The 25,006-nt window shown below is 44.2% G+C and overlaps 1 protein-coding gene across 1 annotated transcript; it reads left to right on the top strand.

Moving 5' to 3' along the window:
- Positions 1–6: 6 nt before the first annotated feature.
- Positions 7–10,224, top strand: SLC25A28 (solute carrier family 25 member 28). Its single transcript, XM_007470324.1, has 4 exons — positions 7–143; positions 6,789–7,017; positions 8,144–8,200; positions 9,375–10,224. Exons 1-4 carry the CDS (start codon positions 78–80, stop codon positions 9,890–9,892), a joined length of 870 nt encoding a protein of 289 aa, XP_007470386.1. The 5' UTR covers positions 7–77; the 3' UTR covers positions 9,893–10,224.
- Positions 10,225–25,006: the final 14,782 nt, after the last annotated feature.

Here is a 25,006-nt window from a genome sequence, read left to right as displayed (position 1 = left end):
GGCCCCCGGTACGGCAGGATCCGGACTCCGGCCCGGACTACGAGGCGCTGCCGGCTGGAGCCACTGTCACCACGCACATGGTGGCGGGCGCCGTGGCAGGGATCCTGGAGCACTGCGTGATGTACCCCATCGACTGCGTCAAGGTGAGACCTGGCCCTGCTCCGAACTTCACCTGGGGCTGACCCGACCCCTGCCCGGAGCCAGGATCCCAGCCGAGAGCCGGAGCTGACCAAAGTCCCTTTCTGGCTCCTGCCACCACACTATTCGAAGCACACACCTATGCAAGAAAGGTCCCGGCCGGGACCTGATCCCAGTCAGAAGCCAGGACCAATTTCTCACCGTCAGTGAGATCTAATTGGGACTCTGGAAAGAAAATCTGTCAGCCAAAACCCTGGATCCCAACTGGGACTAAATAGGAATAGGGTACTGAGCACCCTCAGTAGGATCTTAATGGCTAGAGATGTTCTCTGGCCAGTGCTTTTACAAGCTCCTTGCTGTGTTTTCCCTTAAAAGTGATGGGGCAGGAACCAGAATCTGGGATCTCTCAACTAGAGGAAGTATTTACTTATTAAATCTTAACCCATGAGTGATTGGAAATCATTGTGCAGTCAGAATTCAGAGTTCCTGACTGGAAATAATATGGGAAAGACCATGTTCAGGAAAAAGTTTCGGTTTCTCTGTGCAGCAAGCATGATACTCCACCTATTTCCTGAACATGAAAATTGAGCTGGGATTGGGATTGTGTATATGCAGGGAGCACATCAGCCCTCCAAGGAGAGATGGACCTCATAGTGTTATTTCTTTAGCCACTTGAAGTTGACAAAAAGGGAAAAGTTGTCTAGAAGGGAAGCATGACAATACTGGAAAGTAGATGTTACTGTGAAGAAAATAAAATGGGATCAACAAGAGGGCATGATTCGTGTGAAAGTAAAATTAATTTCAGCCACACCAAGCAGGCTGATGAGTGGGTACAAGAAGTCATGTTTCTGAAGAAAGCTGGGTGACGAGGGGAACACATTGTTCTTTACAGTTCTTATTCTTGTGCATTAGCAAAGGAACAACCAAGGGGACTGTTGAAATAAATATAATGACAGAGACTGGTTCCTCCTTTACATGTTAAGGGCAATATAGTTAAACAATATCCTCACAGCTCTTGGATGTATGCTTTCTTCTCAAATTAGGAAAAAGTGACATATTCAGGAGGAGAATATCTACTTGGAAGATGCAAAGTCTTTCTCTTCTGCTCCCTGGTTCCAGTACTGTTTCATGTTTTCATTAGTAAGGTGGATGAGGAAATGGAGAAAGTGCTCCTTAAGCTTTGTGAATGACACCGAGTTGGTAGGAGTATCCAAGCACATTGCAAGGTAACTCCTACCAAGGGCCATACCCTTGAAACTGTGGTAAATGCACTTGGCTAAAATGGATATTAGAATTTTTTTTTTTTTAGATTTTTTTCTTTTGATGTAGACCGTTTTTAAAGTCTTTATTGAATTTGTTACAATATCGCACCTGTTTTATGTTTTGGTTTTTTGGCCCCGAGGCATGTGGGATCTTAGCTCACCGACCAGGGATTGAACCTGCACCCCCTGCATTGGAAGGCCAAGTCTTAACCACTGGACCGCCAGGGAAGTCCCTAGAATTTTAAATACGCATGTCAATTGTGAGGAATAGAAATAAATAGTTAAATCCATGAGAGAGAAGTAAGAGGATGGCTAATGCTCTAACAATATTGAAATGTCATACATGTAAGTACAAATAAAAAAGATTCAGACATGTATGTAACAGAGTCTAGATTGAATGACTGTGAGTCGTTAATGCTGTATATCCCACTGTGAGTTGTTAATGCTGTATATCCAAAAGTAAACATGATTTAACTGCAAAGTAACCTCACTATACTTGGACTGTGAGTAAAGTCCAAGATAGTCTAGGGTGCTGTCTTTCAGGATGGGTATCAAATGAAAACTAGATCAAGGACAGTAATGAAAATTATTGAATGGCTTGAAAACTACAATGTAATAATGTGACTGACTTAGAAATATTACCTCAGAAATAGTACCTCAGCTTATCAATTTAAGTGTTGTCCCACTACCTTAGGAGACTATCTCCTTACTCCATATATTTACATAACGCTAATGTTGTTGTGAACATTTTATAACTTCCTCTGTTAGAAATGCCTCTAGAATACTTGGCTATATATCCTTAAATGGGGCAAGTGTTTGTCTGTGACATGACAGAGTTGATGTTTTAGTAATTGAGACCATTCAGAATCAAGTGTGGCAGTTCAGGTGGGAGATCAAAATGGGTAATGATGAATGGGGTCAAAGATAAGGTAGGACTGGAAAGCAAGGAGACTGATTTACTCCTGAGGTTGATAAACCCACTGAGGGAACGTTTTGGAAAGAGGAGTTCCAGAAATATTTTGCATAACTGCAGCAGCATTGCTGGAATAAGTCGCTTGTAGCCTTCCAAGATAACTGTTTTGAAGAACAGTTCTTATTCATTTGCATAAGCTTTGGAATTTTTGTTTTTAAAAAATTAGTAATACAACATTACAGTCATGCCTCAAAGCACTACATTAAAGAAATAATTATTTCATCTGGAGGAAAAAATGCTCAGGAGTCTTCAAAAACACAAAAGCGTGTTTTAGAAGAATCATTTTCATTTGCCATTAATGCTGGGATTTAAATGATTAGAGGGAAAAACTAGGTGAGCCTATCAAGATTTAGTGTCAGTAAACATTGTTTACAGTAGACACTGTTGTGCAGGCGTGAAAATAAAATTCAAATCTCTTCCTTCAGAAAGGGCTTTGCAGTTCACTTGTCCTTGCGTAGCTATGCTTCCTCTTCTACCATAAATAGGTGGTGGAGAGGAAGAGCAGCCCAACATACCCTAACACTAGAGTCAGGTATCTGTGTTGGAGCCTAAAGGGCAACCACAGTGTTTGCAAGTGAAAGTTGATAGTGACTCTTGGCATGCAAGCCTGTGCACCCCCAAACCGCTTATCAGGGTCAAGTCGACTTAAAATATCCTTGGGAAGGACCATGGGAAGTCAGCATAGCCTTGCTAGGCTATAGTTAGTCAACCAGTGATTTTCATGGTCCTAATAGGGAGGTTTGGGAGCCCAAGTGAATCCCAGTATTCCTTTTCTGGGCTTCAGAGACAAGCACCAGACTTTATCTAAAGGGATAGGTTCTACAGCGTAAAGCAGTCAAAACTCTTCTCAAAATCATCTGGCTAAGCACTTGTCACCAAGGTGCTGCTTTTTGGCTTTGTAGTCGTGAAGCAAATAATCTACTTATATAATAAGTTAAGGAGGGAAAGAACAAAGGGAAGTAAATCTTTTCCAAACTCCAGATGTAAATGTTTATCTATATACATTCACCAGTGGACAGTTAGGAAATGGAAACATTGGCTTATTTGATTTTCTTATATCTAATAATGAGTAGTCAGTAAATGGCAATTGCTCATGTTTGTCAAGTACTATCTGATGTGCCTTGATATTTACTGATTTAATCATTGGAACAACTTCATGAAGTAAATACCATTTTCATTATTTTATAGATGAAGAAAACAGGCAAGTAACTTGCCCAAGGTCACATAATTAGTGGCAGAGTCATGATTTAAACTCAGTCTGACTCCCAAGCCTTCCATACAGGCTCCCAAAAGCAGATTTCCAGAACCAAGCAAGGCACAGAATTTCACAATTGTGCTCCTTCCTAAACATGACCTATAGATGAACAGCTGGACATATAAATCATAGACACAGAGGAACTTTAAAATGAAAACAAAAAATACAAAATCAAGCCTGATTTGTTAGTGGTTAAAGACCAGTTAGTTGCCCATGCATATTTGCAAAATGACTTATACACGAGACAACACTGCCATGATCTGTAAATTCTGAGATATGAACTAATATTTCTGAGAAACATAGTTGAATACAATAAGAAGCCTTATATTTCTAGCACCGCAGAAATTAGCAATGGCTTTTACTTGCCTTAACTCTGAATCTCCACAACAGCACTCTGAGTCAGCCATTCTTAGTCTCATGTTACAGATGACATTGCTGAAGCTCAGAGGTTAAGTGACATACCCAAGACCACAGTTTTGGTGTAGCAACAAAGAAGAATATCCATGATTATCTGAAATAGCTAAAATATTTCTCCCATTTCTTTTTCTCGGCAGTCCGGGGGCCTCTCACTGCTGTGGCCTCTCCCGCTGCAGAGCACAGGCTCCGGACGCACAGGCTCAGCGGCCATGGCTAACGGGCCCAGCCGCTCTGCGGCATGTGGGATCTTCCCGGACCGGGGCACGAACCCGCATCCCCTGCGTCGGCAGGCGGACTCTCAACCACTGCGCCACCAGGGACACCCCGTTCGGCTTTTCTTCAAAGTCAGGCAGTGTGTTTTATTTTTATGTTGAAGACTATTCACTAATCCTTAGAGATTTCATCTTTAAGAGGTTTTCATCTTTCTGTGAAAGAGATTTATTGGCCCTCAAATTTGGGGAGCCACATTTGTTTGTATATTTGGTGTGGCTTATGCCTGGGTCCTCTCCATGAGGGTGTATTTTCACTGAGTTAGAATTGTGAGTTAGATTTAGACGTGTGTGTAAAATTTTCATTGTAACTTACACACAGTCCAGGTTTCTCTTGTGGGTAAATGGTTCCAGGACTCTGAGGCCAGACCTTTAAGACTAGTTACCCAAATATGCTATTGACTCCAGCAGCACAGTGCAATTTCTAAACATTCCCCCAATACAAGATTAGGTTTTTTTTTTAAATTTTATTTATTTATTTATTTTTGGCTGTGTTGGGTCTTCATTGCTGCACGCGGGCTTTCTCTAGTTGCAGCGAGCAGGGGCTACTCTTCATTGTGGTGCGCAGGCTTCTCATCACGGTGGCTTCTCGTTGCAGAGCACAGGCTCTAGGTGTGCGGGCTCTAGAGCGCAGGCTCAGTAGTTGTGGCGTACGGGCTTAGTTGCTCCGCAGCATGTGGGATCTTCCCGGACCAGGGCGCGAACCCACGTCTCCTGATTGGCAGGCAGATTCTTAACCACTGCACCACCAGGGAAGTCCCTTTTTTTTTTTAATTGAGAAGTAGAAAAGAATGTCACATTGTGATAAGTGGTATTGTATATTTCTGATTGAACCTCAATAATCTTTTAAGCTACCAGTTCTTTGTTGGTAGCAGGAAGGAGAAAATAACTAGAGGAATGTGGATTGCTTGCAGCTAACCAGGATTTGTTAATCTGGTTAGTTCATTTTTTTCCCATGCTTTTGAGAAGATGCATTACTCTTGGATTTCAGATGGCCAACAGGAAGGTTCAAGCTTTTAAATCCAGATTGAATCAGTGACGGGAATGAAGTAGGAATTTAAACTGTACTTGGGCGTTAGTTGCCCCTATTGGCTCATTAATGGCCTTTTTGAACTGGTGCAGACAAAGCTAAGATTCATTCATTCTTTCATTCATTCAGTCATTCAACAAACAAATCTTGAGTGCCTACTGTGTTCCAGGCACTGGACATTGATTTTTTTTTTTAGTATTTAATTAATTAATTTTTTTGGCTGTGTCGGGTCTTAGTTGTGGCACATGGGATCTTTTTGTTGCGGCACGGGCTCTGTTGCCATGCGCAAGCTTCTCTCTAATTGTGGCGTGCAGGTTTTCTCTCTCTAGTTGTGGTGCGCGGGCTCCAGGGCACGTGGGCTCTTTAGTTTGCGGCATGCGGGTGCTCTAGTTGAGATGCGTGGGCTCAGTTGCCCTGCGGCATGTGGGATCTTAGTTCCTTGACCAGGGATCAAACCTGCGTCCCCTGCATTGGAAGGTGGATTCTTTACCACTGGACCACCAGGGAAGTCCCTGGACATTGATTTTATACTATCTGGTAGTCTCCATGCCACCCTAACCTTGAAATAGATCAATAGACAAGAGATCTGCATTGGAGACTCATCCTTCAGAGAAGGTCTGTGATTTGGGAAGTATTTCAAGTAAGATTAATTTCCCAGATTTCAGTATCTACCATATACATTCATTCCAGTCATTGACTCCTCTAGAGATTCCAAGGGTTATGTTTCACTGAGACTAATTTTATTCATTGATGCCAGTTTTGGGATTCAGTCAGTTTAGATTAGAAATCTGGAATCTCCCTCAGTTTTAGAGAATAGATTGGTATCCACGTTCATAGTTTGAGGGTAAACTTTCTTTTCCAGGAAATTAGAGCCGCATCTATTAGGAACACTACTTCTGCCAAAATTTTAACTTACAGCCCCAGCTGCCAATGCCAAATAGTCTGAAGAAGCCAGATTATCATCAAGGTTATATCGAAGGATGAGCTGTCATCTCATTAGTCAGTGTAGTATGTGGCCAGGAAGCAGGCCCAGGATCAGTCTTCAGAAATAATAAAGTATGTTGTAGACAGTAAATAGTTGACTTTAGAATCCACTTGTAAAGAACTCTTAGCCTGAGTTTATTAAGACACAAAAGCAACTTCTCCTGAAACACAGGCTTAATATTTGTTGCTGGGTTCAAGAACGCTTACCAAGGGGCGATATTTTGAGGGAAAATAATGGTGTTCCACTCCTAGGGTCATAGGTGATCAGAAAAAGAAAGGTCCAGCCAAGGCTTGGAAAGACTGCACATAGATTTGGAAGGCAGTAAAACTGGATGCCAGGTATCACTTCTACATATTGGCGTGATTTCACATAGGTCTGCCCAGTGCCCAAGCCTGAGTGTTGAGATTGGGTGCGCAGTCAGCATCACTGACACTGCACTTCTCCCTTCTGTACTTTCAGACCCGGATGCAGAGCCTACAGCCTGATCCAGCTGCCCGCTATCGCAATGTGTTGGAGGCCCTCTGGAGGATTATAAGAACGGAGGGGCTGTGGAGGCCCATGCGAGGCCTGAACGTCACAGCAACTGGCGCAGGGCCCGCCCACGCCCTCTATTTTGCCTGCTATGAAAAGTTAAAAAAGACACTGAGTGATGTAATCCACCCTGGGGGCAATAGCCATATTGCCAATGGTATTGAGCCTTCCTGTGCTGGTTCCCCCACTTTCCCAACTCTTTGGGCTTTGCTGTTGTCAGTGCTTTCCAGTCTCAGCATGATTTGAAGCTGAAGCTTTGGGCTGGAGTAGGCCAGATTATAGGGGAGGGACTTCCAAACCTGATGTTCTCAGACAGTGGGCTGCGTCAACCCCACCCCTTCTTTGGGGCATCTCAACAAAGGGTTACAATATCCTCCCTTACATACTAGCTTGACTCTTTCCTCTCATTTTCTCCCTGGTATCAGCTTCTGATGCCCTGGTATTGTGGAGACACACACTGAACTGCCCCCGTTGTGTATTTCTTGGTAGTTGGGTGGTATCCCGCTCCTCAGGGCAGGATTGGAGGTAACCCAGCCACCCAAGGAAGACATCAGTGGAGCTTCAGCTCTTCGCCTCACCTTTTCAGGATCCCAGCTGCCCACAGGCAGTTTGTGTCATGGAGGACATGACAAGCCCTCAACAAGTGAATGGTGCTGGGGCCGGGGGCCTTCTGTACAAAGAAACCAGAGGGTTGGAGGTTGTGTGGAAGTAATGGAAGGGATGGCAGCCTGGAGAAAACCAAAGTGAAAGTGGAGAGGAGAGGGTGAGGGATACGGTAGTTCAGGACCTGAGGGAAAGGTCTAGATGGACAGATGTTAGGATTTGGAGACTGGGGTTGGGCAGCGTGCGGCAGCAGGATAGAAGGTGAGATTCTGTGGTGGAGATCTAACTACCTGCCCCTCGTGCTCTCCCGCCACTGGAAGCGGTTGATGTGCTGGCATCCCTTGGCCACAGTGTATCTGCTTCCTGTCTGGAGCATGAACTGCATTTATTCTCAGAGCCATCTTTGTTGAAAAAAATCTGGGCTGTTTCTCAGACTCTTCCTGGCCTTCCTATCATAGCTGTGGAAGGTAGATTGATGGCCTTACTAAGTTAGAGGGAACAAGTATCTTCATTTCTCTGAACAGGCATTTAGAAGCAGTGGGTTCCATCTTTTAAACTGGCTCTTAACATTCCCTCTCCCTGCTGTGGTTTATCACAGCTACGCCCCTTCACTCTGGGTCCTCCATGAGTCTGTCACCCTTTCCTGGCCTTACATGTGGCAGTTGTTTTTTCCTTTGCAGGTGCGGCCGGGTGTGTGGCAACATTACTTCATGACGCAGCCATGAATCCAGCAGAAGGTAATGATTCCTCACCCTTTCCCTCTGTGGGCAGCTGCATCTACATCTCTGGGCTTTTCCTTTATTCTTGGTTTGCAGGAGAAAGCCAGGGAGCGCACCCCATCAGTTTTGGTGGGAAATCCTGGCGTGTTACATTGTCTTACCACTAGAGGGCACTCCCTCCATGTTGTCCGTGCTTAGGAGGGTTCCCTTAGACGGGAAGCATATTCAGTGAGATTTATTCACCTGGGGCTTCCCTGGAAAAAAGTATGGCTCTATGTGGCCTATTCCTGGGCCTTCCTGGAAGTCCGCTTTATAGTGGATTTGATGTAAAAAATTTAGCAGATTATTTCACTTTTCTTCAAAAAGGTGAAGATGGATTATGACATTTGAAAATACTGCCTGTCTTGTTGGAATGAAGAATGGCTGAGATAGGAATGAAAAGTACATTGGTAGAGCTTAGTCCCTGCACTGCTGCTTGGATCTTGGCTTTTCAGTTGGAGAATGAGGTACCCAAACAAATATGAAAGGATAGCACAGTTGCCAGGTTCCTTAAAGTTCCAGTTCTTTACCTGTCTGGGCAAGGCCATGGCAAGGAAAGAGCCAAAGCTGAACTGAAGATCATACCTGAGCTTATACATGTATCTACTGGAGGGGGCAGGAGATGTCTGGAAACTAAAGCCGTCCCCTTCTTGACTAAGAATTTTGTTTTTGGTAGCCCTTCTCCTCTTCCTGTGGAAGGATGAGATCCTCATGTTGTAAGAGTTCAGTGTTCTGTGTACCTGAGGACTGGGATTGTTAGGGCTATGTGTTCATTATTATGTTCACTGCCACTGAATCACTTCTTGTCTTAAGAGTTACGAAAGGGTAAGATGGTAACAATAATAGGTAGGTACTTAATTCAAGGAAACCCTCCAGAGTCTAAACTGTAGATATATCCTATATGTTAATTGGCTGGTATTAAAGAAATCCTACTAGAATTGGGTCCATTGTTTTTTAGCCCTTTATCACCCTCTCCTATCCCCTCCTCTCAAAAAAGCAAAACCTTCACTAATCAGACTGACAATTCACTCAGACTTTTTTCTCTCTCCAATCCATTGGCTGATCTACTGACTTGGGACTCCGAATCTGGACACTCCTGCTCACCGGTTGATTGCTGTCACCGTTCGCTTCTTCTCATTGATGGCACCGCCAGTGGTGAAGCAGAGGATGCAAATGTACAACTCACCGTACCACCGGGTGACAGACTGTGTACGGGCAGTGTGGCAAAATGAAGGGGCCGGGGCCTTTTACCGCAGCTACACCACGCAGCTAACCATGAACGTTCCCTTCCAAGCCATTCATTTCATGACCTATGAATTCCTGCAGGAGCACTTTAACCCCCAGAGACGGTACAACCCCAGCTCCCACGTCCTCTCCGGAGCCTGTGCAGGAGCTGTAGCTGCCGCTGCCACAACCCCACTGGACGTTTGCAAAACACTGCTCAACACCCAGGAATCCCTGGCTTTGAACTCAAACATTACAGGACACATCACAGGCATGGCTAGTGCCTTCAGGACGGTGTATCAAGTCGGCGGGGTGACCGCCTACTTCCGAGGGGTGCAGGCGAGAGTAATTTACCAGATCCCCTCCACAGCCATCGCATGGTCTGTGTATGAGTTCTTCAAATACCTAATCACTAAACGGCAAGAAGAGTGGAGGGCAGCCAAGTGAAGCGGCACTCAGTGGAGCCAGGGTTCGGCCAGCACTGCTGCTCTGCCCACTCCAGCCACGTTCTCTGTCTCTGTCCCGGCACGCTCCAGCCTCAGGCGGGGTGGGAAGGAAGGCAGGGGGCTCTCTCCCCCAGGATCTTGGTGTTTTGGCTGACACCAGTTCCTGCCGCCCTCCGTCGTCGCCACCTTTGCTTCCGGGCCCTAAGCAAGTGCAGCAAGTCACACCACAGCATCTCTGACACTCTCTCCTTCCTGGGCCTGGTGACCTGCTCTAGACTGTTACAGAGGGATAAGCAGCTCATTCCCCTGGTTCCTAATAAAAGCCTTTAAATTAAACGGTTTCATTGGGTTTGTCTTGCCAAAGGGGAAGTGAAATGCTGTCAACTGTTCTTGACTAAGCGTAAATCAAGGGGCCCACGGGGAAGGTTTATTGCGTATATCGGTAGTTTTTGTTTCTGCTGTTTTCATGGCGATTTAAGACTTTGGGGCCCTACTCCCCCGTTTTTAGTAATAGGCTCCAAGGAATCTCCCTGATGGCAGGAATGACGGGCCTTAGGCAGATCCCAGCTAAGCAGGTGCTCTTGACCCCCACTATTGCCTTTTCCCCAGGGCAGTGGCGTGGCACAGAAGAGGGAGATCTCTCTGCTCTAATTCTCAGCTCTGCCTGCAGCAGTAAAACTTTCCACACGGCCCTTGGTTTTCTAATGTAGTTGTAAAGCTAAAATTAGTGCAGCTGCAAGTCCTGAAGATGCTGTGGTAAATAATAACAGTACCTCTCATTTTATTTTAAGGCTTTTACAAAGTACTTTCATATACATGATCTCCTTTGGTTCTCACAAAATCTGAAGTAGGCAGTGCAGGTGTCATCTCTATTTTACAGGTAAGGAAAGCTCAGAGAGGCCGTGACTGGCTCAAGGTCTCACAGTAAATACAGAACTGGGACCCCAACCCAGATCTTTTGTCCCCAGAAGTGAATCTAATTGTGCCTTCCTGCAGATAGGAAATGAGCGGAGGGCATGTACTCTACCTGCCATCTGAAGGAGCTCCCTGCCGACAGCCACTTGGGCTCTGGATACTTACAGGGACAGGGCTTTCACTGTGCTTTGGGCGTCAGTCTGTTCCTTTTTGTGTAACTGAACCAGTTATTAGCAAGTTCTTCAGTACATAGAGTGGAAGTTACCCCCCTGAAACTTCTATCATCTTTGCATCTGTCATTCATTCAGTAACTACTGAGTGTCTGTGTCAGGCGCTGGTGTTGGGCACACGATGATAAATAACCTCCCCCCCCCAAAAAAAAAAATTTAAAAAAATCCAAAAAACAACATTCCAGCGCTCAAGGAGCCTGTTGTCTGGAGTAGAAGATACATAAAAACAGGCAATTACAAGATAAAATGACAAGAAATGTGATAGGGTAAAACTAGACAGTCGTTTGGAGGACAGAATACCAGCCTGGCTGTGGGTGATGGCGTAGGCTTTTGGAGGAAAGTGACATCTGAGGTGACACCTGGAAGGCAAATGAGCTAACTGTGAAGGAGGGCGGGGAAATGTTCTAGGCAAAGACCTGGAGGTAAGAGAATGAGAAGCATTTGGGGTTCAGTGTGCAAGGGGTTTAGTGGGGCTGACAGCCTGGGCAACGCATGCAGCTAGAAAGCCAAGTGGGGGCTGGGTGTTAAAAGCAATGCTAAGGAGTTTAGACTTTATCCTGAAGGCAGTGCAGAGGCATTACAGGGTTTTAAGCAGAGGTGTGGTGCGATGAGATTTACAACTGAAACATCACTTAGGCTCTCTGAGAAAGGATTAGAGGAGCAAGACTGGACAGGCAGGCAGACTGGGGAGGAGGCTGTTGCAGTCTGCATCCAGGCAAGGCTGCATGGTGGTCTGTGCAGGGACGGTGGTGAGGGAGACAGAGAAAAGTGCCTGACTGGAGCAAGGTTAGGGTTGCAGATCAGCAGGGTTCGGTTACAGAGTAAATCTTGTTCTCCTTCCACCTGACAGCCCTTCAAGTATCTATGGAGAATCATGTCTGAATGCACTTGAAACAAACTGTCAAGAAAACAGCAGGGTCTCCTTTTCTAAGCCTTAAGTAAGCTCTCCTGGCCCTCTGATTTAGCGCTGAAGAGAGATGTTAACAGTGCCAAATGGTGGCCACTGGAGTTGAATCACCTGTGGAGTAAAAAGAGCATGATGAAGTCATTGCAGAGGTCATTTCAGAGGGTTTGCTTGTAAAGTTTAAGAGAATAGCTGCCTCCCAGCATGGAGTAAGCACGAGAACAAAGGGATGCCTCCCCAAACCTTAGCCCTGTAGTGAGCTTTCCAGAGTTACTGCCTGGCGTGGTACCCGGACCACAGCAGACACTGTGGCAATAAGGCCCACTTTTCAAGAAAAGGACACGGGGTATTTTCAGAAAGAATGGAAGTCACTAAAGACCCCCTCAGCTCTAATGCTTTAATAACAAATAATGAGGAAAGAGCGCAAAGTGACCTTCCAGTCTCCAACTGTGTTCTAGCTGCTGGATGAGTTTGGAATTTGGACAGGGCATTAGATTCTGTAGGTCTCTGGGCCCAATCACTGGAGAAGACAGAGGCAGAACACTGTGATGGGGTCGAGAGTCTGGATGCCAGTGAATGGGCACCTGGGTCAGGAACCAAGCCTCACTTTCATGGGCTCACCACACCCATGAGAACTGTGGGCTTTGGGGGTCTCTCCAAGCCCAGAGTCTTCCTGGAAAGCCAGGTAGGTTATGTGGCACCGGCAAGACCCAGCTCCAAGCCACCATCAAGGGGTCGATTCCTGCACAGTGCTATCCAAAGCGGAAAGTGAGAAAATAAGTCACAATTTGGCCAGAGAAAACTTTTCTTAATCTGACATACAAGACCAATGTGAACGAAACAATCTTGTATTAACACAAAGCAGTATATAGTCATGTATTGGGTTGGCCAAAAAGTTCATTTGGTTTTTTCCGTAAGATGGCTCCAGTAGTGCTTAGTTGTCTTTAACTTCATTCGAAACAATTTTGTTAGACTGTATTGTGACAGCTATCATATCAGTGTGCATTTAAAAAAAAATTATCAAAATTGGTGAATTTTTGTGTAACCATTTTAATATTGAAGAGGGAAGAAAAAAAGCAACGTTTTCGGCATACTATGCTTTATTATCCCAAGAAAGGTAAAAATGCAACTGAAATGCAAAAAAAGATTTGTGCAATGTATGGAGAAGGTGCTGTGACTGATCAAACATGTCAAAAATGGTTTGTGAAGTTTCATGCTGGAGATTTTCTGCTGGACGATGCTCCAGAGTTGGGTAGACCAGTTGAAGTTGATAGCAATTAAATCGAGACATAATTGAGAATAATCAATGTTACACCACACGGGAAACAGCCGACATACTCAAAATATCCAAATCAAGTGTTGAAAATCATTTGCACCAGCTTAGTTATGCTAATCGCTTTGGTGTTTGGGTTCCACATAAGTGAAAAAAACCTTCTTGACCGTATTTCCACATGCAATTCTCTACTTAAATGGAAGGAAAACGTTGTTTTTAAAACAAATTGTGATGGGCAATGAAAAGTGGATACTGTACAATAATGTGGAACAGAAGAGATCGTGGGGCAAGCGAAATGAACCACCACAAACCACACCAAAGGCCGGTGTTCATCCAAAGACGGTGATGTTGTATATATGGTGGAATTGGAAGGGAGTCTTTCTTTTTTTTAACAATCGCTTTTATTTATTTTTGGTTGCGTTGGGTCTTCGTTGCTGCGCGCGGGCTTTCTCTAGTTGCATCAAGTGGGGGCTACTCTTCATTGCAGCGAGCGGGCTTCTCACCACTATGGCTTCTCTTCTTGCAGAGCACAGGCTCTAGGCGCACGGGCTTCAGTAGTTGTGGCTCGTGGGCTCTAGAGCACAGGCTCAGTAGTTGTGGTGCACGGGCTTAGTTGCTCCGCAGCATGTGGGATCTTCCCGGACCAGGGATCGAACCCATGTCCCCTGCATTGGCAGGCGGATTCTTAACCACTGCACCACCAGGGAAGTCCCAGGAGTCTTCTATTATGAGCTTTTTCCGGAAAACCAAACGATTAATTCCAACAAGTACTGCTCCCAATTAGACCAACTGAAAGCAGCACTTGACGAGAAGCACCTGGAATTAGTCAACAGAAAACACATAATCTTCCATCACGATAATGCAAGACTGCATGTTTCTTTGATGACCAGGCAAAAACTGTTACAGCTTGGCTGGGAAGTTCTGATTCATTGCCATATTCACCAGACATTGCACCTCTGGATTTCCATTTACTTCTGTCTTTACAAAATTCTCTTAATGGAAAAAAATTTAATTCCCTGGAAGACTGTAAAAGGTACCTGGAACAGTTCTTTGCTCAAAAAGATAAAAAGTTTTGGGAAGATGGGATTATGAAGCTGCCTGAAAAATGGTGGAAGGTAGGGGAACAAAACGGTGGATATGTTGTTCAATAAAGTTCTTGGTGAAAATGAAAAATGTGTCTTTTATTTTTACTTTAAAAACCGAAGGAACCTTTTGGCCAACCCAAGACTAGACTACATGGAACAAACAATGAGACTGAGAAACAGAAAAGATGAGATTAGTGTAGGTCAGAGTTAATGAGGAAGAGGTGGCTTTGATGAATAGTAAAATGGAAAAAAAAAAATTTTGTAAAAGCCAATCAAAGGTCATGCTAATTTTATAAAATTTAGAAAACACAGAGTAAAAGAAAATACCTCCAATCCTATTACCCAGAGAATATGACATTTTGATGTGCACATAATCTAGTACTTTTTCTATGCATTATTTTTTGTTAATTTTCAAAAATCGGACCACACTGTAAACAGCTTCTTTTACATAACAGTATATAATGCCCATCTTTCCACATTATTAAATTTTCTTCCATCACCTCAATGTAAATGACCACACAACATTCCATTGTACAAATGTACAGCAGCTTATTCAGTCAGTCCCTTGGTGTGCCTTCATACTAAGTTATTCTCAAGAGCATTGCCATGGGAGGTAGAATATGAATGACAAAAAGGAGAGCAGGGTAGTTACAGAGAGAAGGTTCAGAGTGGGGAGACAGTTTGGTGCCACCTCCCAGCAGGAACTGAAGAGATCCTGACTGGAGACCAGGGTGCAAGTTAAGGGATGGAAAGGGGTAAGGCTGGCCAGCGAGAATGTCAGAGGTAGGAGGGTTCTTAGAAGTCATCCCTCCTTGAGCCCCACTTCACGCTACAGCATCCCTGACATACCCACTCCTGGGTCTGGGAGCACACTGCTGCCCAAAGCCATCCGTGTCATCGCTGCAAAGTTCACGGGTTAGAAAGTTCATTCTTTAGTCTTCTGCTTCCATTCTAGAGTCATGTCACTCCTCTGTTTCTGTGGCCAAATTCCTCACTACGGCCACAGGGCTTTACATAATTTGGGCCCTGCCTGTCTCTCCAACCCAAACCTACAACATGAACATGAGGCATTCAAAACAAACACATATTTTCGTGAAAATCTAAAATATTCCTTCTGTTGCCTTCGGTCACTGATACAGGAGGCTTGACAAACAATATTCTGTCTAAACTATCAGAAACCTCACACGATCGCTGGATGTGCAATACCTGTTACCTCCTGCTACCTTAGATTGGTGAGCAGAGAGCAATGTTATGAGCGCAGCACACAATACTCCCTGCATTATGAGGGTTCCATAAACGCAACCTTTTTTCACCACCACCACTCCCGCTGCCCACACTCACACACTGAAAAGAAAGAACAATTCTTTCTATTGAGGCACATAGGTCTCCCTGTAATTTCCACCTGTGATCTCCTTCTGCCTGCTGGAGCAGCAAAGAATCACACTAATCCTTCTTTTCTCTGACAACCCTTCAAAAATATTAAGATGGCTATCATGTCACTCAGGGAGGGTCATATTCTGGAGAGCCTGAAAGCGAGGCAGAGGAGTTTAGACTTGGCAGCTAATGAGGAGCTCTCGTGGTTCTTAAGCAGGGAGGGACATGACTAAAGCAATGTCTGAGGATGATTCAAGCAACAGCCTGGATATAGGACAACCTGGAGGGTAGGACACTGGAGACAGGGACTCTAGCTGAGGGGCTACTGTCCCCACTTAGAAAAATAGGACCCTCAGGACTTCCCTGGAGGTCCAGTGGTTAAGAGTCTGTGCTTCCACTGCAGGGGGCACGGGTTCGATCCCTGGTCAGGGAACTACGATCCCACATGCTGTGTGGTGTGGCCAAAAAATAGTAATAATAATAATAATAATAATATTTTAAAAATAAAAAGAGGACCCTGAGAAATAGCATTACTGGAAGATGAAAGGGACTTGATGATGGTTTAGACATTCACGTGGGAACTTACCTATAGGTTGTTTGCACTCATCTGGCTGTGTTTCATCTCCTTCGTTAGACGGGGGCCCAGAATTGTGCCTTTTTGGTATCACCCCCTGCACCCCAGTACTCATAACAGGTGCTTGATAACTACCTGCTGACAATGGAATGGTTGTGGTCACATACTGAGGTCTGCCTGGGAGAATGATGGTACTGGGGTTAGGAATGAGCCACTTCACTTCACAAACATGTATTGAGCAGGTGGGGGCACTGGGGTAGATGCTGGGCCAATGTGATGGTCAGCTTCTGGTGTCAACATGGTAAAGCTACAGTCCCCAGGTTTTCAATCAAACACTAATCTAGACGTTGCTGTGAAGGTATTTTGTGGATATGACGATGTGATTAAAGTCTATAATCAGTTTACCTGAAGTAAGAAAGATTATCCTAGATAATCGGGGTGCTGCTTTAAGTAGTTGAAAGGCCTTAAGAGCAGAACTGAAGGTTCCTTGAAGAAGAAATTCCACGTGTGGGCTGTAGCTTCGGCTTGTGCTCAAGAGTGTGTACACACACACACACACACACACACACACACACACACACATCTCCTACTGGTTCTGTTTCTCTGTTACAGCCCTGACTGATGCAGTGTGTAAGTGTGCACACACACAAGAAGAAACCATCACTTACTGCTGGCCAGACCCCTCACTTCCTCTGGCTCACTCAGTCCTCACACAATCCTCCTAACAATACTGAGAGGCGGGCACTATTGTTCCCATTTTTCAGATGGGAATACTGAGACTTGAAGGAGTTTGGTAATTTGCCCGTCCCGTGTTCTTCCCACATACTGTTTCCTCTATTTACAACATTTTTGCCTGGACCTTTGGACGGTGGGGTGCTTCTGAGCGTTTGAGTCTGGGCTCAGATGTCACCTCCTCAAATAGTCTTCCCTGGCCACCCAATCTAAAGCAATGTCCTCAGTCACTCTCATGTCACCCTGTTTTATTTTTCATACACATTATCAGATAGTAATAACATGTATGAAAAATAAAATAAAACAGGGTATTTGACTATATGACGGTCATTCTAACCATTCCTTGTTTCAGCACCAGCCTCCTTCCCAAGCAGGATGTCAATTTCATGAGAGCAGGTGCTTTCTTTACTGGTCTTATTCTTCATGACTTCACTGGGGCCTGGAACAGTGCTGCACATTTTGTAGGCTAGCACTGAAAAACTGTTAAATAAATGATTTAATTACTTAACTGGACTCAACTCCTGCTGCCAAAGAACTCAAAGTCCACTGGATAATAGATAGGAATAAATAGCAACATGGAAACTGTGCAGTGGGAAATTGAGACCTGATACAAGTCGTGATGCTCACAGAAGTCGGAATGCGCACTTTGAATCAGGCGTGACGCCCTTGGGGCTGTGTAACACTGTGGTTAAGAGCACACTCTCTGATGTTGCTCTTACTGGGTTCAACTCCCAGCACACCCTTTACTCATGAGTGTGTAACTCTGGACAGGTCCTGGCCCCTCTTGCCTCCATTTCCTCATCTGTGAACTGGAAGTAACAACAGTAGCTATCTTATAATAGCTGTATTATCTTATAATACTGTTTTTGAAGATTAACGGGGCTAAAATGTAGGTAGTGAGTGTTTAAAACCAGGCCTGACACACAGCAGGCACTGTGTCAGCATGTGCTATTATTACTAGTGTCCCATATAACTAGATGTTAGACTCACTATTCACTCCATGGTATGTTAACGATTGTCTACCAATTAGGTTATAAACTTTTTTTTTTAATTTATTTATTTTTGGCTACATTGGGTCTTTGTTGCTGCACGCGGGCTTTCTCTAGTTGCTGCGAGCGGGGGCTACTCTTCGTTGTGGTACGCGGGCTTCTCATTGTGGTGGCTTCTCTTGTAGCAGAGCACGGGCTCTAGGCACGCGGGTTTCAGTAGTTGTGGCACACAGGTTTCAGTAGTTGTGGCACGCAGGCTCTAGAGCGCAAGCTCAGTAGTCATAGCACACGGGCTTAGGTGCTCCGTGGCACGTGGGATCTTCCCGGACCAGGGATTGAACCTGTGTCCCCTGCACTGGCAGGCAGATTCTTAACCACTGTGCCACCAAGGAAGCCCCAGGTTATAAACTTCTTGAGGACAGAAGCCAAAGTCTTTTTGAGCTCGTTCCCTAATATTAAGGAATCTGGGTTTTATTTTGTCATCTGGCCTAATGGTAAGTCACCAAGAGATTTAATGCAGGGAGGACCATGGTCAGCTTTGGGTTTTTAAAAGGTTATTCTGGCAGCCAGAGAATAGCTTTATGAAGGGGGAGTGTAGTGGGTTGAATGGTGCCCTCCCTAAAATTTGTGTCTATCTAAAACCTCAGAATTGGAAAACCTCAGAATTTGGAAATAGGGTCTTTGCAGATGTAATTAGTTAGGATTCAGATGAGATCATACTGGATTAGGGAGGGCCCTAAATTAAATTGCTCTTGTCTTTTTAAGAAAAGGAAACAGAGACACGGGGAGGAGAAGGCATGTGAAGACGAGGCAGAGAGTGGAGTAGTGCAGCTACAAACCAAGGAAGCCATGGACTGCCGCAATCCAGAAGTGGCTGGAAGATTCTTCCCCAGAGCTTTCAGAGGGAGCGTGGCCTTGCAGATACCTTAGTTTTCAGACTTCTAGCCTCCAGAACTGTGAAAGAGTACATTTCTGAAGCCACCCTGTTTGTGGTACTTTGTTACAGCAGCCTTGGGGAGTTAATACAAAGATTGTAGGAAAGGAGGAAAGGAGACCAGTGAGGAGGCTGATAATGGGGCCCAAGTGGAAATTATGGGAGCCTAAGCCTACGCAAAGGCACTGACGGTGAGGAGAGGAAGAGACAAACTGGAGGGACATATAGGGGTCTGAATGGACTGAACCTGGAGATCAGTGGTGCTTAGGGTCACAGACAGGAGTCGTCTTGAACAGCTTGCACATTTCTGGAAAGGAAAGCAAATTTTCTGGGGAGGAATAATATAGTTATGAACATGTATTTGCGGCCTGAGTAGATTTCGGGGATCTGCAATATGGATTAATGAGTTAACTGTACAGAGGTTATAGCTAAAGCCATAGACTGGGTGGAGAAAGTGAGAGTTAGAGTACTCTTTCTTTTTTTCTCTTTTCTAATCCCAAACTCCTAGTCCTTCCCTCCCCCAATGCTCCCCCTTGGCAACCACAAGTCTGTTCTCTATGTCTGTAAGTCTGTTTTTGTTTCGTAGATGTGTTCATTTGTGTCTGTTTTTGTTTTTTTATTTTTATTATCTTGGCCGCGTCGGGTCTTGGTCACAGCATGCGGGGTCTCTGTTGTGGCGCAGGCTTCTCTCTAGTTGTGGCGCGCAGGCTCCAGGGCGCATGGGCTCTGTAGTTTGCAGCATGCGGGCTGTCTCACTGAGGGGTGGGAGCTCAGTAGTTGTGGCACACAGGCTTAGTTGCCCCAAGGCATGAGGGATCTTAATTCCCTGACCAGGGATCGGAACCCACGTCCCCTGCATTGGAAGGCAGATTCTTTACCACTGGACCAGCAGGAAAGTCCCTGTGTCATATTTTAGATTCCACATATAAGTGATATCATATGGTGTTTGTCTTTTTCTGACTTCGCTTAGTTCTTTCTTTTTTAAAACCCTTTCAAAATAGCATATGTAAAATGCTTAAATAATACACATGAAGTGCATATCTTGATGAAGTTTTACATATATATGCACCTGTGTAACTACTACACTGAGAATGTTTCCAAAAATCCAGAAGGTTCCATCGTGTCCTCTCACAGTACCATCTCCCAAAGGTAACCACTATGCTTACTTCTGTTACTATAGATTAGTTTTGCCTGTGCCTAAACTTCATGAAAATAGATTCATGGTATATACTCTTTTGTGTCTGGTTTCTTTGGCTTAACATGATGTCTTGAAGATTCATCCATGTTGTTGCAGTCAGCTGTTGGTTCTTCCATTGCTGTGGAGTTTGAATACACCACAATGTATTTATCCATTCTCTTGTTGATGGATGTTTAGGTTGCTTCTAATTTTTTTCCATTGCCCATTTTTACTACTATAAACATTCTGGTACCTGTCCTTTAGTGGACATAAGCACTCTTTTCTGTAAAACATAAAAGTGGACTTGCTGGGTCCTAGGAATGTATATGTTTAGTTTTTGTTCCAAAGTTTTATCAATTTATGCTCCTACCAGCAATTCATGAGAGTTCCAGTTTAGTGCAAATATTTTTCTACTTTTAATTTGTATATAATTTCACAATTTTAGAAATGTTGGCAAAACAAAGTATAAAGAACTCCCATATATTGTTTACCCAGATGCTCTAGTTGCTAACATTTTGTCCCATGGGGTTTATCATTTTATCTATTCATCTATCTATATATCATCTATCTAGCTATATCTATGTATCTATTTAATCTACTCACACACATACATTTTTTCCTGAACTGTTTATGTCCCCTTTATTCATAAATACTTCAGTGTATATTTCATAAGAACAAGAAATTTCTCTTATATTAACCACAGCACATTTATCAAAATCAGGTAATGTAACATTGACACAAAATTATTATCCTGATCCACAGTTCATGTTCAATTTCACCAACTGCTCTGACAATGTCCTATTTTAGAGCTATTTCCTTTTCTGATCCAGCATCCAATCCAGGATCACACATTGCATTTACTGTCCATATCGTTTTAGTCTTCATTAATCCAGATTAGGTCCTGAGCCTTCCTTTTTCTTTTATGAACCTGATTTTGTGTGTGTGGATATTATAGGCTAGTTATTTTGTAGAACACCCTTCAGTTTGGTTTTCTTGATGGTTCCTCACAATTAGATTCAGGTTGTGCTGTTTTGGCAGGTGTACCATGGAAATGACGCCGAGTCCTCAGAGCAATATAGCAGGAGGCATATGAGGTCAGTTTGTGTCTTTATTGGTATTGTTAACTTTAATTAAGTGTTTATGGTTGTGTTCACCAGGCTAAACCACTGTAGAATTAATAATTTTCCCTTTGTAGTTAATAAGTAATTTGCAGGGAGGTGCTTTTAGTTTATGTAGGTATCCTATTCTTCACCAAACTTCCAAGTTTTATGATCCATTGATAATTCTTGTTTGAATCAATTCTTACTACTAACGGTTGCACAATGATAATATTCTAACTTCATCGCTGTCTCTATATTTATTAGTTGCTATTCTGCTATAAGGGAGAGCTATCCCTTCTTCCCTATTTAGTTATTTACATTAGTATGAGCTCATAGGTTTTTATTTTATTCTATGAATATTCTACTGTAATAGTACCATTCTTATTTTTTTTAAATGCTTTTTCTTTTGGCCACACCATGCAGCTTGAGGGATCTTAGTTCCCAACCAGGGATCGAACCCGTGCTCCCTGCTGTGGAAGCATGAAGTCCTAGCCACCGGCCCACCAGGGAATTCCCATTGCCATTCTTATTTATGTTGATGTTCAGATGGTGCCAGATTTGATCAATGAGGGCCCCTTCTGATTCCTCTGTTCTTTTTGACATACCGCCATTATATTTTTAGCACTTCCTTGTCTTCTGGTATCCTAGGCTCATGATATTCTAGGCTCATCTGCACCTTCACTCTCTCAGCCCTAAAACCAGCCATTTATCCAAGGAGCCCTAGTTACTTTTAGTGGAGAATGGTATTTAGAAACCAAGATCTGGGTGCCAGGTGTGCTCAACGCTACTGGGTATTCTTCTAAGCACTTTAGTACACAGAACTAAGAAATATAAATAATAAGTTTATATCTTAATTTATTTCTCTATCTGTACACACACACACATACGCACAATCATGAACTCATACTGATACCTCCATTCCAATTCAGTACCACAAGACTCATTTTAATCTTCCCTTTCTCCATGTTTGTAACTCTCTTCTCTAACAGCAAGAAGTGGCTCTCGTTAGCCCCAGTATATTATTCATTTGCTCAGTTCTACAACACACAAAAAGTATTTCAGGACTGCTAACCCATACCACTACAGGAAAAATTCCTTCTAACTAGAATTCAATATTTGTTAATTTCTGTTTGTTTGTTTATTTACTCTCCTTTCAGTGTGGCAATATTATTTATTTGAAATAGAGTTAGGTTCATCTGTTTCTATTTGTATTCAAATTTTAGGTTGTTTCTCCTCTCCTCATCCTTGTTGATTTTTTTTTAAAGAGCAGAAGAATTCCTCACTAGGATTCCTCACTAGGAATACTAGCAGAAGTATTCCTCGCCTAGGGCCTGTAGGGTTTGTGGATGGCATGATGAGGTCTGTACAGCCACTGCAGTTTTATGCAAATTATGTGTGCACTTTTTTCTGGGGACAGAATCCATAGCTTTAAAAATATTCTGGGGACTTCCCTGGTGGTCCAGTGGTTAGGACACCGAGCTTCCACTGCAGGGGGCACAGGTTTGATCCCTGGTCAGGGAACTAAGATCCTGCATGCCGCATGGCGAGGCCAAAAAAGAAAATTCTCAAAATGGTCTTTAACCCCAAATATTTAGGGGAGCAAGAGAGAAGAACAGGAACCCAGGGGCCCTCTTAGAGGCCTCCTACCAGTGGGGTAGGAAGTTCCACTAGATCGTGAGACTTTCCAGGGGAGATAGGATCTTATTTATCTTATATCCCCGGTTGCCAAGCATACACACAAATGCTGAGTGAACAGACCCAAAGGAGAGAAGAGAAACTTGGGAGCAAATGTGCACACTGAAGCAAGCTCAGGACTGCTCTTTCTTCCTAGGGGCCTGCCCACAAGTGACAACATAGCATCCTGTCAGATGTCTTAGACTCTGGGACTCCCAGGGAGGCCTAGAAACAAAGCAGAACTGGAGATGTGTGTGCAGGGGATACACAGCCTGCGCATTTGCCTACAGGTACACCAGACACAGAAACTAGGGGAAAAATTTTAGTTTGCTGCAGAGACACTGACCCAAGACTCCGATGTACTCCTTGCATGGGTTTCTTTTGGCTGCAAGGTCTCTGCCAAATTGGAGAACCAGAGCTATTATACCTGCATAGGGAAGCTGTGCGTCATGCAGGGTTTGTCCCTGTCAGGCTCCCCACCTGGGTGTGGCGGGAGGTATAGGAACCTACTTTGGCATCTGACACAGGATGTTTCATTGAAGGACAGCACCTCTCCTCAGGGAGCTTCTGCTGCTAAAGAGGAGCCTAAGGAGGTAGATAATGAAGTGTGGGTCTCCTCTGTACGGCACATCCCACTAAGCGCTGGCCAGGAATCCAAAAGAAATGGAAAACCTGGTCCCTGCCACGTGGTTCAAAGAATGTTTAGAAAGTTATGTTTAGGCAAAGGCAAAGTCATAGAACACAAACTGAGCCCCCTGTACAAGCTGAGTGATCTGTGGGGTGGGGAAGTTAGAGGAAGTTTCCTTCAAGGAAGGAGTTGATATGGATGTTGAAGGGTTGAGTCTGAAGAAAAAGGAGAGAAGAGACAAGGGTGTTCCACCCAGCAGAGATGGCTCAAGGAATAAGCAGAGGTATGGAGAAGAGGTGGCTGATCCTGAGCGCAGAGAAGGGCGGTTTCTTCAAATACCACATTGGAAGGTGCTGCGGTCATATCCCATAAAAGACACTTGTGCTTCAAGAGGGACAATGCGATGAAAATGATATTTGAGGAAGAGGCTGTGTGTAGGTCTGAATTAGGGACCCACCAAATGCAAGGAGGATGGCAGGGGGATTTCTAAATTCACCTGGATGGGAGATATTTGCCTGGGCTGAGACAGATGGCAGTGTGTCCATCTGTTCACCCTACCTCCTAGCAGATCAATAAAATATGAAAATAATAATTTATATTTTATATGGCTCTGTGGTCTCATCTGTGCAAGATCACATTTGCACATACAGAATTCTTCCAAACAACGAGAATTATTTATAATGATTTATCGAGTGTCTACTATGTGCTGCTCATTGCATTAACAGCTCAGGTGAACCTCACAACCACTGTCTGAGGGAAATACACGAGAAGCCGTGTACTTTCTAACTTGGTATTATGTGTTGTGGATTTGCCCAAACGTGAGTCTCATAAGAACCCTGTGTGTTAGGTGTGGCAGGAATTATTATCCCCGTTTTGCAGATAAGAAAACGGATGCTGAGAAAGGTTAAGGCACTTGCTCATAGCCACACAGCCAAGGAGTGTCAGCCAGCTCTTTGGATCCTGACACCTTACTTTTACTCTGATTTCACAGACACAGTGTTAAATTTAAAAGAGACCTCCAGTGTAGAACACCACTTTGGCCTGGATCTGCTCCCCACTTCAGCTAAACACACAAATTCCTGACATTGATTTATTAGTAATTCAGCTTGCTCAGGGTCACTCAGTTGAGTCTGGACTGCCTGGACAAGGTGCCCAAGGAGCAGAAGTAGAGGGGACCAGCCCTCCCGTCACCTCCCCATCTTTTAGAAGACGTTAAACACTCTCCGCTTCCCCCACCCCCCGACTCAGAGAGGGCCTGGGTTGCCAGAAGGTGGACAACACATTCGATCTGCATTACATCAGCTTGCACAGCAAGATAAAGGCGGACAGAGTGAGCGCAGGGTCTCAAGGTCACCATTATTTCTTCATGCCAGGGTCGAGTCTTAGGAAAGCAAATAAAATGCTGTTGCTTGCTTGGAATTAGAGAAGGCAAGGAGGAGATCCCTGGGAGGCCCTTTCTTTTTTTTTTTTTGCGCTACGCAGGCCTCTCACTGTTGTGGCCTCTCCCATTGCGGAGCACAGGCTCC

This window comes from Lipotes vexillifer, unplaced genomic scaffold (assembly GCF_000442215.2).
Source record: "Lipotes vexillifer unplaced genomic scaffold, Lipotes_vexillifer_v1.1 scaffold916, whole genome shotgun sequence".
NCBI classification, from domain to species: domain Eukaryota; kingdom Metazoa; phylum Chordata; class Mammalia; order Artiodactyla; family Lipotidae; genus Lipotes; species Lipotes vexillifer.
The sequence above is the reverse complement of the archived record's forward strand: the minus strand, read 5'-3'. Positions and strand labels throughout refer to the sequence as shown.

What these genes read in the sequence shown, in the direction of transcription:
- SLC25A28 (XM_007470324.1), top strand. Translation starts at nt 78, where the DNA reads ATGGTGGCGGGCGCCGTGGCAGGGATCCTGGAGCACTGCGTGATGTAC. An exon ending in ACCCCATCGACTGCGTCAAG is followed by an intron (nt 144 to 6,788) that starts GTGAGACCTGGC and finishes CTGTACTTTCAG; the next exon opens with ACCCGGATGCAGAGCCTACA. An exon ending in AGCCATGAATCCAGCAGAAG is followed by an intron (nt 8,201 to 9,374) that starts GTAATGATTCCT and finishes TGGCACCGCCAG; the next exon opens with TGGTGAAGCAGAGGATGCAA.